The sequence below is a fragment of the Taurulus bubalis genome, assembly GCF_910589615.1.
Source record: "Taurulus bubalis genome assembly, chromosome: 4".
In the NCBI taxonomy this organism is placed as follows: Eukaryota; Metazoa; Chordata; class Actinopteri; order Perciformes; family Cottidae; genus Taurulus; species Taurulus bubalis.
The window spans coordinates 20544272-20559929 of NC_136592.1; the positions used below are offsets into that span (position 1 = coordinate 20544272).

A 15658-nucleotide genomic window follows, 5' to 3' on the forward strand; every position below is an offset into this window, starting at 1 on the left:
GTGGATTGGTAGCTAGAGAGGTGCCAGTTCACCTCCTGGGAACTGCAGAAGTGCTCTTGAGCAAACATCAAAACTGCTTCCAGAGCGCTGCATAATAGCTGCCAGCTGCCCCTTCTGGGAGGCTAAATGCAGTGGCTACATTTCACAGTGCTGTGGTGTACAATGTTACATTCACTTTTTTGTTTACATTTAACATAATTGATTACTTTGAAAATTAATATTACAAATTATAATCACTAGTATTTAAATGATATTCCTTTTGTAGGCTACTTTACTTGAGTAACATTTGCAATGCTTTTACTTGGGGTATTTATCCCCTGTGGTATTACTAGTTTTACCCAAGTACAATGTTTAAGTTGCTACTTCTTCCACCACTGAAAAGTGTGAGAAAGAGAGTAGACTACACTTCTACCTGGATAGGCTGCGGTGAGGGTTAGGAAAAGAGGAAGAGAAAAAGGGAAGAAGGGTTGAAGTGAACTTGAATTCACTGTAGGCTCCTTCAACGAGCATACTTCATTGTGATTGGCCCGGAGCCGATTTGGTTGCCCAATCAGAGTAAAGCGTTCTCTATCCACGCTGACGTGTTAGTGTTCACCAACACCTACGTCCGGTAATACCGGGCTCTACCTGTCTTTCGTTCATTCATAAGGAAAGAGGGTACCGTTCCAGTGGCCTCGACCGTCATCAGTTCCTAGTAAACATGGCGGGTTATCTTAAAGCTCTGAGAAGTAAAGCCGCTGCACTGTCGCAAACTCCCGCTGCGCTCTCACCGGCCGCCGTCTGTCACCATCGGCTGCAACAGAGAAACTGTAAGTCAGCCTTGATAAAATTCACACCAATTTGACTCAAATTGTACATTTTTTTACAGCTTTGCGCATGTTTAACAAGTGCGTGTTTTATGAATGAGCATGACTAATTGGGAGGCATCAGTGGAAACCGGTAGCCTACAAAGTTGATCTTGCTGATTGGCAAAGTGCCATCACTGAATCACACATACGATCCTGAAAACAGACTCAGTTTTTTCATTTGGCACCAAATAGCAATGTATGAAAAACTCGAGGCAGAACAGAAAGTTAATACGACACAATAGTCTAATGAGAAACTTATAAAAAGCTGTATCATTTAATCTTGACATGTGAGTCCACGTGAGTGTCTGGGTACAAAAAGGGCTTGTCAGGTAATGCCTGCTATTAAAGCAGTCATATACTCCGAAGGACACAATGTCTGGCAGAGTTCTCAGTGAGAATGAACCCGGCGTAATTACAGCAGCCAAAGTAATAAAATGGATATGAAACTAAAATGCAGGTGTTGTCTTGTGATCAGACGGTGTCACAGGTGAGGTGAGTGCAGGTCATGTTCGAGATATTCTCGACTTGTTGATGATCTTTCCCACAGGCATGTGAGTTTAAAGGCTCTATCCCAAATTGCAAAAGCCACAGTTAATTCAAGAACCAAGAAGCATACGTGGCAGTGAAAATAATGAAAACATGCAAATTATGACTATTTGAAAATAACCCTCCAGCTAAGTGAATGTTAAGTAGATAAACAACCAAGTCGCAATTTCGACAGAGAGACAAAAATGTTATATATATATATATATATATATATATATATATATATATATTTATTTATTTACTTCTGGCTAACATTATGTAACATGAATAACTGCACTTTTCAGATGCCACAAAGCGCATCAAGGTGGACCAGCCGGTGGTGGAGATGGACGGCGATGAGATGACTCGCATCATATGGGAGTTCATCAAAGAGAAGGTAACTCAAATGATTTAGACTTTCACAGTATAAAGAAACTGGAGGTTGCCTAATCGCTAATTTAAATGGGTTTTAATCATCAGAAAGACTGCATATGTGCATGTTTGTTTGCGTGTGTGGTTGCTGTGCAGTGTGTTGCCCTGATAACACATCAACATCTCTACATGTGCAGCTCATCCTGCCCAATGTCGATGTTGAGCTGAAGTACTTTGACCTGGGTCTGCCATACCGGGACCAGACAGACGACCAGGTCACCGTCGACTCCGCTCTGGCCACTAAGAAATACAATGTGGCGATCAAGTGTGCCACCATCACCCCCGACGAGGCCAGAGTTGAGGGTGAGTTTTACTTATTTATGCTACATATGCCATCTATACCAATTACCTATTCCAACTTTGTGTAGAAGAACAGTTGTCGCGGATTCCTTCTACTTCTATTTTTGTAGATTTATACATTTATATTCTCAATATTAAATATTAAATTATTTTTGACATGCCCGACTCACTTTTTTGGGGATTTCCTTGTCTTGTCAGGCTGGCTTGATGTTGAACGTCTCATACGGTGAATCAAAATCAATAAAGGTTGCTCCAACACGCATTCAAAGAAAGTAGGCCTTACAAAGATAAAAAAAAATGATAAGCAAACTTAAATCCTCTACGTTACACGGATGAGAACTGTCTCGTTGGCATCTCCAGCTTCAAATTATTCACACCTGTTTCTAGTAATTGGTTAGAACGCGTGGGAATTGTAGTCCTATAATTTGGTCACCTGTAGGTGTCAATAATATTGTTTTGACTATACACACACACACACACACACACACACTGGCTCTACAACAGTTTCTAGCCTTGAGAAATAGTTTGCATTGCAGTATAGTTAATTTTCAACCAATAGCTGCATTAGTAGTGCAATCAGTTGTATGTTAATAAGAATACATGTATTGACACTTTTCATTTTGGTCCATGAAAAGTTCTTAACTGTTCTGGATCCTTTAGGTCTTATAATGGTAACAATGTTCAATGCATATTTTCTCCAGAGTTTAAGCTAAAGAAGATGTGGAAGAGTCCTAATGGAACCATTCGGAACATCTTGGGTGGCACCGTTTTCCGTGAGCCAATCCTCTGTAAAAACATCCCTCGTCTCGTTACCGGTTGGTCACAAGGCATAACCATCGGCAGACATGCGTTCGGCGATCAGGTAAGCGATGTGAACGCATGTTTTGCTCTTTCCAAAGATGCCTTCAAACTGACCGAGGAAATTTCTCACAGCTCTTCTTTGATGCTTGATCTCACAGTACAGGGCCACAGACTTTGTTGTGGACCAGCCTGGCAAATTCAAGATTGTGTTTGCCCCAGCCGATGGAAGCCAGCAGAAGGAGTGGGAGGTGTATAATTTTCTCGCTGGGGGCTGTGGGCTGGGCATGTTCAACACTGATGAGGTAAGAAAGGGCTTGCTGTTATGTTTATTTACATGAATTAGTGTACAAAGAAATCAATGCAATATTGTAAATGGCTAAAGGTAATTTGTTAAATTATTTTGGGGAGTGCATTCTCAATTTTTAGTTTTTTTTTAATGTAAAGTTCGGTGATGGGATTTCTTATGGTTAAAATCTGGACCGTATTATACATTTTCATTGCACAGTCCATCACTGGATTTGCTCACAGCTGCTTCCAGTATGCCATCCAGAAGAGGTGGCCTCTGTACATGAGCACCAAGAACACAATCCTCAAGGCCTACGACGGCCGCTTCAAAGACATCTTCCAGGACATCTTTGAGAAGTAAGATACTGGACGTCTGAGAATTCAAACTCAGTGTATTGGGTTGTTCAATTACATTGCTCGAAGAATGGACTCTTTAGGTGACTCTTCGAAATTTCACGTGGTGATCAAACAGTGTATGGTCTCCAATTTTAATGTGGAAACGTCAGGCCACTGAATTGAACTGTCACTTGTAACGATACATACGTATTATTCTGTCTTTTTCAGAGATTACAAGCCTGAGTTTGACAAGCTGAAGATCTGGTATGAGCACCGTCTTATTGACGACATGGTGGCCCAGGTCCTGAAGTCCTCTGGAGGATTTGTTTGGGCCTGCAAGAACTACGATGGAGATGTGCAGTCAGACATTCTGGCTCAGGGTTAGTGCACCTTCACTTTGAAGATGGGATGGTAGTTGTTGTATTGCCCTGCTTTGCTCAGTGACGGCCACACAGTCACAATGATATGCTATTTTCATCTGGCAGGTGTGTGGGCTTATTTTTGTGAATTGTGATGCAAGGTAATGTCTGTGTGTTGTGTCCAGGTTTTGGTTCTCTAGGTCTCATGACATCAGTGCTAATGTGCCCTGACGGAAAGACTATCGAGGCCGAGGCCGCCCACGGCACTGTGACCAGGCACTACCGCGAACACCAGAGGGTAAGAGCCACCGGGTCACACTGCTGGGGCGGTATGTGCTTTCGGACTCATTCAGGGCTGGGACCTGGTGTCAGGTTTGAGGTTAGAATCAGGACAAAGGTTGGAGTTGAAGTTGTGATTCTCCACATATACTTTCCAACTGTACAACATACAAACTGTTCATACTAATGAGCTCTTGGAAGGATAGTGCACTAAAATCCAGGACCAAGGCTTTTTTTTATTAAATTGTTTTATCAGTATTCAATTGTAAGTGTTAATTGAGTCATTGCAATTTCACTCAGTTGAGCTAAGTGTAAAAGGGAGCATGATTAAATGTTTTATTCGGTATGTTTCATAATAAATTCTGCTGAAGTCCAGATAATTTTTGAATTTCAGAACCAAACTATACTGAATGCAGTTTACAGGTGTTTGTGTAGAAACTATTAAATGGGAGTTTTGCAGCTTCAAAATTTCTAGATATTTTTGTCAGGTGAGTAGAGTGTTTTCTCACAGACAACAGGCCACGTCATTTTGTGGTATTTTCATCAAAGCTACGATGAGTTTGAAAGTGATGAATGTCATTAATAGTAAATGCTGGTGCAGGTTATGTCGCAAGTCCTTTTAGAATCAAACTGACGAGACTCTCCATATTAAACCCTTTATATACTCAGGAAATCTGTTCCATAAATGTATGGTGGGAGAGGCGATGACATTAATATCCCTATCCATATTAACACCAATGAACCTGAATTTCAAAAAGCGACCACAAGACATGTTGACGTGTCCTCGCCGTGTCCTCGCTTTTCAGGGAAAACCAACCAGCACCAACCCCATCGCGAGCATCTTTGCTTGGACCAGAGGGCTGGAGCACAGAGGGAAATTGGACGGAAATCCTGACTTGATAAAGTGCGTTATCTGATGTAATTTACCCATGCAGTATATGTTTACGCAATTGTACAGCAAATAATGTGTCACTCTGCATTTTTGCTATCCAGGTTCTGTCAGACGTTAGAACACGTCTGTGTGACCACTGTGGAAAATGGTGTGATGACCAAGGACCTTGCAGGCTGCATCCATGGCTTGCCCAAGTGAGTTTACATTTTTAGATCCCTCAGTAATGCTCAGTGTGTGTGCTATATAAGTGTGTGTGTGGTCTGTTTTTTAGGCAACCTTTGCCAATGTTTTAGGACAGATTTTACAAGTCATTAAACATGTAACCCCTGCACTGTTATCTTGCAGCTGCAAGCTGGATGAGCATTATGTGAACACAACGGACTTCCTCGATGCTATAAGGACCAACTTGGACAAAGTTCTGAGCAAATGAAGAGCAATTGGAAGACAAACTTGCAAATGTAGAAAAAAGAAGAAGTTTTTAGGCACTTTTTTTTTCTTCTTTGTATGTAGACATATTTGTATCCAATTTTGCTATTTGCCATGTTTGTATTTGTATAGCTCACTGACACACAACTGTCCTATACCTTTCCTGTTGCCAAATGTCCAGTTGTGCATTACACAATTTAAGTGATTCTGCTGTATGAATCAATATCAATGCCACTAACACAATGTTCCCTGAAGACATCTTCCCATTTAATTAGAAGGTATCTTCAGGGAAGTGTTTACAAAAAATAACCATAATGACATGTTTTGCACCATTAGCATTAATATAAAAGAAAGAAATGGTGACTCAATAACCTCCAGAGTATGGAGTTGGCTAATTCTGCTTTGTTGTCATTTTGTTCTTGTCTTCAACAGCAACACTGTTCAGTGCTCTCAACCTGAACATCGGCCGTGAAAACACACAATTATGTTGGGGGTGATTAGATTAATTTTCCAAATCCTCTGTACTACGATGATACTGACCAATTTAATTAGTTAGGCAAATGAAAGTGATTTAACTAAATGTAAGGTGACAAGAGCATTTTTGCTTCAGTTTATCCAAATATTTTAGTATTGAGCCTCTGAAAGAGCTTCAAGAATGATTTAATTAGACCTTAAGGAATGTGAATTTGTGCTTTCGTGTTGAATCCATAACTCCTCCAGAGGGCGTTATAGAGGTTCCCCTCACAATTCATTTTCATGCAATCCCATTCTACATTTTAATTTCATGCGCTTGCACATGTGAGCCTCTGTCCAGGACTATATTCACACAGTGCTGTGTGCTCCTTTAGTCGAATGTACGCTCCAGTGCATGACAGCGAGTGGTTTTTAGCAACGCCTTTTGATGTTGTGACAATTACAGTATAACACCAGCAGATGTCGACATAGTTAACCAGCCAGCCATGTGCTGAAGGCTTCATGTGCCACCCTCACAGATGCAAAGGGGCTTTAAAGTTACCTGACAGATTGTCAGGTAATTAGCCCATTACGCCTGAATGTACCTCAAGATATGTTTCTGTTCATCTAGATTACCTGGTTGTCACTGTTAAACCACATAACAACCAAGTAACCAAAGCAGACTTAAGCACAACATACCATGAGGAAGGACATGTGAATAAAGGACACCGGCGTATGCAGGTACAAGTACTGACGGAACAGCATTAGTTTGATATTGTGTTATTCTCAATCTACAGATTGATGGTACTCCAACATCTTGACAGGTTAACTAACTGAACCATTGTCTGTCTCTTTCTCCCAGTCACTAAAATGTCAAAGAAAATAGTCACGGCGGCTCTTTAGAAAAAGTAACATTTAAATTAACTTTTTCCCCTCCTGTTTTAATTTCCTCCTGGAGGAACATTCCTATGCAACTATGAAGTGCTAAAGAACCTCCCACTTAATATGATCTGCAGCCAAAAAAGAGTTATATCTGAGCAAGTGGTTTACATTTGTTTGTTTCATTTGACTTCTTTTCCTCGTTTGCTATCCGTATACTAACACAATGACAATGCGGACATGTTGACGTTGAGCATAATGTTTACCATCCTTGTTTAGCATGTTAGCCGGCTATCATTTGTTAATTAGCAAACAACAGCATCAGCCGAGGCTATTATTAGTTTAGTAGTCGTGGATACGTCCACTAAACCTCAGTGAGATGGGTGCTGTATACTAAAATCTGTATAATTGCATTAAGAGTACCTACACACTGGAATCAATGCTCCCTTTAATTGTATTAGCAACATTTGAACCAACTACAGCACTCATATATCCACAGGATGGAAATGAGGGATCACATTCATGTGGATGTCATTGGCCATCTTGCAATGTAGTTTAAATCCCTAATTTCCTTCTGCGGGTACTCTTTGTTAGTCAGTAGTTTTGTAAGTGTTCAATCATAAAGAAAATGATTGAACACTTTTTTTTCTGATGATGGCTTTAGATGAAAAGTCAGGGGATCCCCAAAGAGATCAAAGGGAAACACGAATGTATGAACCAAATGTTTGGACAATCCATCCAATAGTTGTTGAGGCACATCACCTAAAACCAGAAATACGAGCCTCATGGTGGCGCTAAAGGAAGTCAGAAGATCACGAAAGACAGTAGGTGACAAAAAGTGACTGTACTAAATTGTATGACAATCCATCCAATAGTTGTTGAGGCACATCACCTAAAACCAGAAATACGAGCCTCATGGTGGCGCTAAAGGAAGTCAGAAGATCACGAAAGACAGTAGGTGACAAAAAGTGACTGTACTAAATTGTATGACAATCCATTCAATAGTATATTTTAATAGAGATATTTCAGCCTGGGCCAATTGCCATCCCGAGAGCCCCTAGCATGGCTAAATATAGCAGACTGAGGATTACCTCCCCAAACAGTGACAGATTAAAACACCAGTCTCCATCATTTAAACTAGAGAACCTTTATTAAATAATTCATGGTCAAGTTCCATGAGGTCTCAGTTTGATATTCCTCATCTCAAAGAAGAACTAGTGCTGCAGACCGTTGCTCTGGTTTAGTGTGCATATCAAGGCTGACCTGCATGGCAGGACAGGGGGAGCTAACCGTCTTCCCCAAAACAGAATTATGAATAACAGAACTAGCGTCAATCCACTTTCAATTCAATCCCACAAAATGTAATCTGAAAGATCTTTCTTTTCTTCTTTTAAATCTACAGATTGGATTTGATATCCACTCAGTGTTTTGTTCCCCATTGAGTGGAGAAATATCTTTGTGAATTGAAAGTGAAGTGAAAACAGCCCGGAATTAAAGAGTGCTGATACTACGAACAACACAAAACCCTTACTGCTGATTCTCCATCCAAACTGCTCATTCTTCAATTCGCATTTAAACTGACAACTGTGAAATATCCATATCAAGGAAACTGCAGTTTACAATAATAATAAAAAAACTACTGAGAAAGCATATCTGTTTGTGTTTAACAATATTGCCACTATGGGGGTTTGGAAGATTCTACGATCTTATTTCCCCCAGCTTTCTCCTGAAGGCAAATGAGCATACTGAAGAAAAGCCTTCACAGAAAAATGACAGGTCTCAATGAAAAAGTGCTTTGTATTGTTCACTCAGTAAAACTTTGAGCAGTATATTCACTACACGGGATAGATTATTAATGTTAAGCTAAACCATGTGAGACAAAAACGGTGGGTAAACACACTGTCTGTTGCAGAATTGAATCATCTGTACAGTGACGGGGCTTTACATGTCGCTAACATTGTTTTTTCTGGTATCAGCTTGCATGGGACAGTAGCAACTTTGGTAGTAAGAAGTGCCCCGGAAGAGAAAAGCTGAGACGTCCTGTGCAAAAAGCACATACACACGCATTGAAAGAGCAATCTGTTTAAACTGAGGGCCAGGGAAGGAATGGGTAACTACAATTAGGAACCGTTTAGTAAGAGCATTCAAACCTATGAATAAGTTGTGACTATGTATCAAAAGTTCGATATACAGTGAGTAAATAGCTGACACGGTGGAAGCTTAGTTGCAAATGTATCTGGCTGGCACTTTCAGACAAAAATATAAGGGCATACATTGGTTGTAAATGACCAAAATGGCAAAATGGTAAACAGATTTCTATCACATCAAATGTAACTGATGGCTCTGCAACTTTTTTTTTTCTTTTTTCCCCCCTCTTCAAATAACTGATACATACACACAACATACAGATTCGACTGTCCGCCAGTGAGAGTCTTTGAGTCGCTTCGCGTAGTAATCCCAAAAAAGGAGCTCTAGACCAGCGTCCACAGTTTCAGCGTCTCTGCGATTAGCAACAGAGTTGAAACGTCTCCTTTGAAGTGCGTCTCCTTCCTGGCCTCCCATCAGAGGCCGTTCAGTTCTGGCTCTTCTGGAAGGAGGCCAAAACCTAAAAGAAAACCCCGTCCCCAGTGTCTCCCAAAGCTTTGAAAACAACTTTGTAATTTACTTCTGCTTTAAAAAAAAACAAAAAACAAAGCATGTTCTCAGGTTCATCACCACTCAAGGTGTAGTGTAGCTGCTTGTATCCTTCCCGAAATTGTAATACTCCTCCATGTCGTCCATGTTTGCTGTAGTGAGTTTGGTGAGGTTTTGGGAGCCACCATTGTCCATATTGTCTTGTGATGTAAAGCTGAAGTTCTGTCCTTCATACTCCCCCTGGCTATTCATTTCTGGATGAACATCTGGAAAAAAACAAAAGTATTATAAAGTGCATTTCCAAAGCTACAGTCAGTGTCCCCATGCTGAAGAAATTCCTGGGACAACATTGTTCATTAGGGTTACACACTGTTCTATTACTGTACTGTTAAAATATATGGATTGAATTGCACTGAATTAAAAACATTAAGGAAATATTAATTTCCTTGTTATACTACAAAACAAAAACCTTCGCCTTTTAAATATGTTTTTTCCCCATCAACTTAAAAAGCCTCTAAAATTGTCATCTCATATCCTAAGCCATTCTCTTTACCATTAGATATGTATGATATGTATATGTGAAACAAAAGCAACAATCTCATGTCATTCTTAGCCATATAAACTTAGTCTAACACTTAAAAACTCAGCTAACCTGCTTCAATAGAACTGCGCGGCTGAGAATTGATCAGATTTGATTGACAGTGGCCTGGCACCATAAGAAGGCAATCCCAAAACTGTCATCAGATTCTGATTCAAAAGTTGATAAGTCACCCTTTCTTCCACCTCAAACTAGTGAAATGACAAAATAAATACAGAATACAGAAATCTCTCATGTCTGGCAGAATCATGTAGAATCATGTGCGATCATGTAGGATAACATCGCACAAATGAGAAGCCAATCAATAAAACAAGGATTTCATGGCCTTTAAGACTTAATGTCGCAGTAAATGTAAATATTATTACATCCATAAATGAAACTTTGCCTGATGTGGACAACACAATACAACAACATTAAGAGCCTAGCTTAGTGTTGCCTGTATTAAAAAGCAAGAAAATCCGTGATTTATCCGCCAAATACCATTTTTATAGAAATTAGTTTATATCTGGGAAAAATAATGTGCATGACAGGGTCCAAGGATATTGAATATTCTGTTACTATTGAAGCAAAACAAACATTACTATTAAACATACATATCACAGACAATGTTAATTACTTATATTTGTGAGCATGTGTGTAAATTGTGTCAGACCAGGTCGATAGCAGGTTTATATTCAGAGGGTCACTACTGAGAATTGTGAACTGAAGAAGAGCGCATGCATACGATCACCCTTCAGTGGATAAATACCAGTTAAAGGAAACGTGTGACAACATGTGTGGCTTCACCTTGTCCTTCTGGTGAGACTTCCATTCCATGCTTGACCTTCATGTGCCTGCTGAGGTTTCCCTTCAGGTTGAACTTGCTGGTGCAGTAAGGACACTTGAAGGGTTTACTGCCTGCATGGAGATGCATGTGGCCCAGCAGGTTGTACATTCTGTTGAAAGACTTGCCACATACCTGGAAACAAAAACACAACAAAATAGACATTGATTAACACAATTCATTTAAAGGTTCTGCGTCTAGGCAGCTACTTGTACATGGAAGTTAGTGATGACAACATCCTGAGCCTGACCACGGTTGTCTCAAAGCTTCGTGGGCTTTTCTAAGAATGTGAATTTCATCGGAGCAAACCCGGTGATATCAAAGCGTATTATCCTTAAGAAAATTTCTTCTCCTCATATAATCCTGCCCATTAAATTGAACTTCAAATGCATCATCAAATCTCATTTCACACCGAAATTAATTAGAAAAATCTTCCACTTGCTGCTTTCACCCAGGATATATATTTTTTATGAATAAAATTAATCAAGTTCAAAATACTCGCCTTGCATTTGAATGGCTTTACAGGCAAGTGGACGATCATGTGGGTCTTGAGGGTCTGCTTCTGGATGAAGCTCTTGAAGCAGACGTGACACTGGAAGGGCCGGACACTGTTGTGGATGAGCATGTGCCGCTTCAGGTTGGCCGACAGGGTAAACTCCCGCGAACACACTTCACACTTGTGGCCTTTCATTCCCTTCGGAGTCCAAACAGAAGGAATGGGTTAATCACTTAAAAAGTGAGACAGAAGTGGATTCACTTTTTAAGAATTTCATACTGTGAGCGGGAGGTGCGAGAGAGTTGAGAGGAGGAAGCTAAGCGAGAGACTGAAGCAACGTAGGTGAGAGGGAGAAGTGCCTTCTGGTGTCGTCGGAGAACAACGGGGTGCTAGTTGGCTGCCGATTTGGCCAGTTGATCATCATGGAGCTGCAGCATTGCCCCAGCTCATGGAGGCCATTCACTTTAGGTACTTTTAAACCCTCAGGAGCAGAGTACCACAATAAGTGTCAAAAAGCACACCCCTTGTTTGAGTCAAAAGTCAAATCTGAACACACAGACATGATACATATTTTCAGATTCAGTGCAGTTTACACTTTCCAAAAATATCTCTGTCTCTGATTAATCCGCTTGCAAATCATAAAAGTATGCTCATTACAACTCCAGAACCTGCCTGAGAACCAGCATGTTTTTCATTATCAATCTTCTGTGCCTCCATGAGCCTTTTGCAAACAAGAACTGCTGATGGCTGATTCAGCAAATGTTTAATGGAGCCAAATTGCCAAAATGTAAACAAATGTAGGCTCAAATATTTGTAGCCTACTGCGTCACTTGCTGAATTCATGGCATTGTAGTTCCTTTTTACATCCCCCACAGCATTATGGGAGCTGTAGTTCGAAACATTGGAGAGATGATTATCCTAACCCTATTGTATCACTGATATAGATTTTTCTTGACACGATTAAAAATATCCATATCAACATGGTTTTTATATACCTGGAACAATGACACTCATCTATCTAATTTGGGTATATATTATTTAATGTTGGGGAGCCCACAATGTCAAACTTTCAAAACTAATTTGTGCTATTGTAACTTAATATATACTGTCATCCACAAAATAGCAGGGGAGGTGTATGAGCAAAGGGCTCTGATGGTTTGTCTAGGACGTCAGTTTGGTAACGTAATGACATCCACGTCCTGCCTGTGAGATGTTGCTCATTAGTTTGACCATATAAAAATCCTCGGCAGCCATTTTGGGTGTACCAAAAGAGATTACTACAGTACGGGGGAGAAAAGCCCTTGCTGCCCGTCTTTCTTCTTTTCCAGTAATATTCTCAACCACATGCGACAGGAAATGTGTAGTCATCGAGAAGCAGGTCACAAGAGCAGACAATTCACAGCACCCGAGGCCTTGAGGCTTGTCTAGATGAATGTGCTGCTGCATTACACACTTCACTCTGCAGTCGATGTCCGCAGAGAAACAAGTGGGCCTGAATCACTGTGTTCTGGTTTATTGAAAAGAACTAATATGTAATAAAGGTTGCCAGCGGCTCGAGAGACTGTGTTTGTATAAGCAGACAAATATGGCAGACTGTCACTCAATGTTTCCTCTAATTTTTTTCAGCACTGAACAAAAATTTTTTTTTATAAGCGCACATTTTAGCAGTGTGAGCAATTCGCAACCACGGGACCTGCCGAAAAATGACCACATGCCTGCGTTAGCCATAGGGGATTCAAAGAGATGACAGCAAATGCATCAATATGTGTACAAGGTTGATATTTATTCAATATCCTTTATAATGGCTGGACATTGGGAACATTTTAATGATGGTGTTTTACCAGTCAGTTTAGTTGAACTTAAAGGATCTTTGTTGCTTCTATAAGGGGAGGTTATGACTGGTTATGACTGATAATGATATATATAAAAAATAAAAGTATCAAAGGTGTTTAGTCATTTCTCAGCAGGTACAACATTTAAGTGGAACTTCATTGAAAGAAATGCTAATGCAGTGCGTAAGAATAAGTATAGGCCTATTAAATTGACATGGTGTCATTTTTCCTAAAGATAGCCTATATACACAATTTAATAACTTCATATTCTTGATATTTAAATACGTCTGAAAGTTTCATCCTACCTGTGTCAGTTTGGACTATTTCATCTAGCCCCTCATGTTTGAACGTTAGGCAGACCTTTTTCTGGGGCACCTGCTCTGCCTTTCTTTTCGCCATGGTAGCCTATAGCTGCTGGAGCAGGACCCGCCAAGAGGAGCCTAAACAGCACCGGCCCGAGCTCATGCGGCGCTCTGGGCGAGCTTCACTCCTGGCGCCCGGAGGAGGACAGCGGGGGGTGGGGGGTGCTAACGGAGGCAGAGCGCTAGCAGAGGTACAGAGAGCGCATGTCGGGAAACGGGACGCTGATTGGCCAAGAAGACTCGATACGTCACATCAAAGATCGTATTATTGCGCAGATGGCTCACTCCTATCTCAGAAACACTGGTGCAAAAAAGATTTTTAACCCCTGAAAAAAAAAAATGTGCAGACAGAAAAATGTGTGCGGTCTGAAAAATCTATTGCGCGGCCACTCCGACTGGCCTGCGCGGCCGCGCACGCGCGCAGCTTAGAGGGAACACTGCTGTCACTGTCTGCACAACAAATGTGTCATGCATGTGTTGTCCACCAGGGGGAGCAGTGAACAGACAGCAGGCTCAAATACAAAAGAGAACATTCTCTCCACTGAGAATACCTACTGGTCTCTCATTTCCATGAGTGTGGCTTTGGGTTATTGTTCCCCTGAGAGTAATAAAATGTAGGTAAATCCTCATGAATTCAGCATTTCAACTCTATCCACTGCTACAGCTATATGTATGAAGTATACGTCTGGCAATTTGCAAACAGTGCAGTTTTAGTTTCACATGTGGTGTATTTTAGAACAACAACTAATAATCAAGGCCTCAAGCGGTGGGAGAATTGAGAAGACGACGGTCTTGTGGTAATATCAAATTAATTGTGATCTGTCTGTGTCCCCGCGTGTGTGTGCGTGCGTGCGTGTGTGCATACTGAGCAATTACACACATTTGATTTAGATGGAGACTATAATGAGGACTACATGATGACGCTCAGTATTGTGGATATTCAGAATTAAATCTGTGTGAGAGACATATCTATTCTACTTCTCAATTCCTTGATTAAAACATATTTTTAAGTGAAAGGGATTTATTTTACTTATAGGATAATTATCCTGCTACAGATCTGTCCTCTCTTTTTGTTGTTATGATAAATAATAAGTTTTCAAAGCGGGAAACATAATTCTCTGGAGAACACACGTCCTGGAGCGAGCTCTATTGAATAGAAGATGGCTGATTAACTGTACGCAGGGTGACTGCATGCACATCGCCTTTTCAAGTCTCAAAACCATTTTTCTGTTTCTACTGGCTTCTATTCTGACCTCAGAAGTTCCAAAGAAGTTTTAGTCACAAAGTCAAGTCAGACAAAGCCACAAAAGGAAAGTAAGAGTACAGAGTGTGGATGCCTGCCAGGGTAAGTGCTCTTGCCCGTCTACCAGATCTCAGTGGGTGAAGGACAGAAGATGAGCAGAGGTCTGGTAAGCTTCCCTCTGGTGAGCCGATAGCATTTGCTTTTGCTCTCTAAGAAAAACCCTTAACGGTCTAATTTATGCAGGAAATATCAATAGTGTGTTTGTAACTAGTGCATTCAGGAAGTCCAGGGTGGGAGCGGAAGTGTCAGTACCTTATGAGTGAGCGAGTGCTGACGCAGGTGGTGGAGCTGCACGAATTCCAGACCGCACTGGGAGCAGGTGTAAGGCCTTGGGCTCTGGTGCTTCAGCAGGTGGTTTTGGAGCTGGCTGCGGTAGGCGAACGACTTGTTGCACTCGGTGCACTGGAAGGTGTGGGGGCCCTGGTGGCTGGTCTGGTGGCGTTTGAGGTGCGCATAGGTGGGGAACTCCATGCCGCACTGCGAGCAGACATGGCAACGCCCGCGCTCGTGCTTCACCTCGTGAGCTCGTAGCTCGCTGGGATAGGCAAAGCCGCGGCGGCAGAAGCGGCAGCTGTAGGGCTTCACATCAGTGTGTTGGAGCATGTGCCGCTTCAGGTGGCTGGTCTGGGTGAAGCCCTTCTTGCAGACGGTGCACTTGTGGGGTCGCGTGCCTTGGTGGGTCAGCAGGTGGGTTTGAAGATGACTGGGCTGCTTGAACAGTTTCCCGCAATGTGTACAGGCGTGTGGCTTGATGCCGTTGTGGCCCAGGATGTGCGTGACCAAGTTGTACTTGGA

At 41.4% G+C, this 15658-nt stretch overlaps 2 protein-coding genes across 2 annotated transcripts in view; one reads left to right on the forward strand and one right to left on the reverse strand.

The window, feature by feature from the left end:
• The first annotated feature begins 690 nt into the window (after positions 1-690).
• On the forward strand, positions 691-5878 carry LOC306735444 (isocitrate dehydrogenase [NADP], mitochondrial-like). Its single transcript, XM_079216912.1, has 11 exons — positions 691-809; positions 1679-1770; positions 1943-2108; positions 2807-2967; positions 3065-3208; positions 3412-3548; positions 3756-3907; positions 4072-4184; positions 4972-5069; positions 5159-5251; positions 5403-5878. Exons 1-11 carry the CDS (start codon positions 701-703, stop codon positions 5485-5487), a joined length of 1350 nt encoding a protein of 449 aa, XP_079073038.1. The 5' UTR covers positions 691-700; the 3' UTR covers positions 5488-5878.
• A 3037-nt stretch (positions 5879-8915) lies between these two features.
• Positions 8916-15658, reverse strand: part of znf710b (zinc finger protein 710b) — a gene marked incomplete at its 5' end in the record, with an annotated part of 9395 nt that continues 2652 nt past the window's right edge. Inside the window, 4 exons of the mRNA XM_079216786.1 lie at positions 8916-9715; positions 10834-11005; positions 11373-11564; positions 15116-15658. The exon at positions 15116-15658 is cut by the window's right edge and continues 1029 nt beyond it. Of these exons, the coding sequence (XP_079072912.1) occupies positions 9534-9715; positions 10834-11005; positions 11373-11564; positions 15116-15658 (1089 nt within the window). The 3' untranslated portion in view covers positions 8916-9533. The remainder of the gene's footprint in view (positions 9716-10833; positions 11006-11372; positions 11565-15115) is intronic.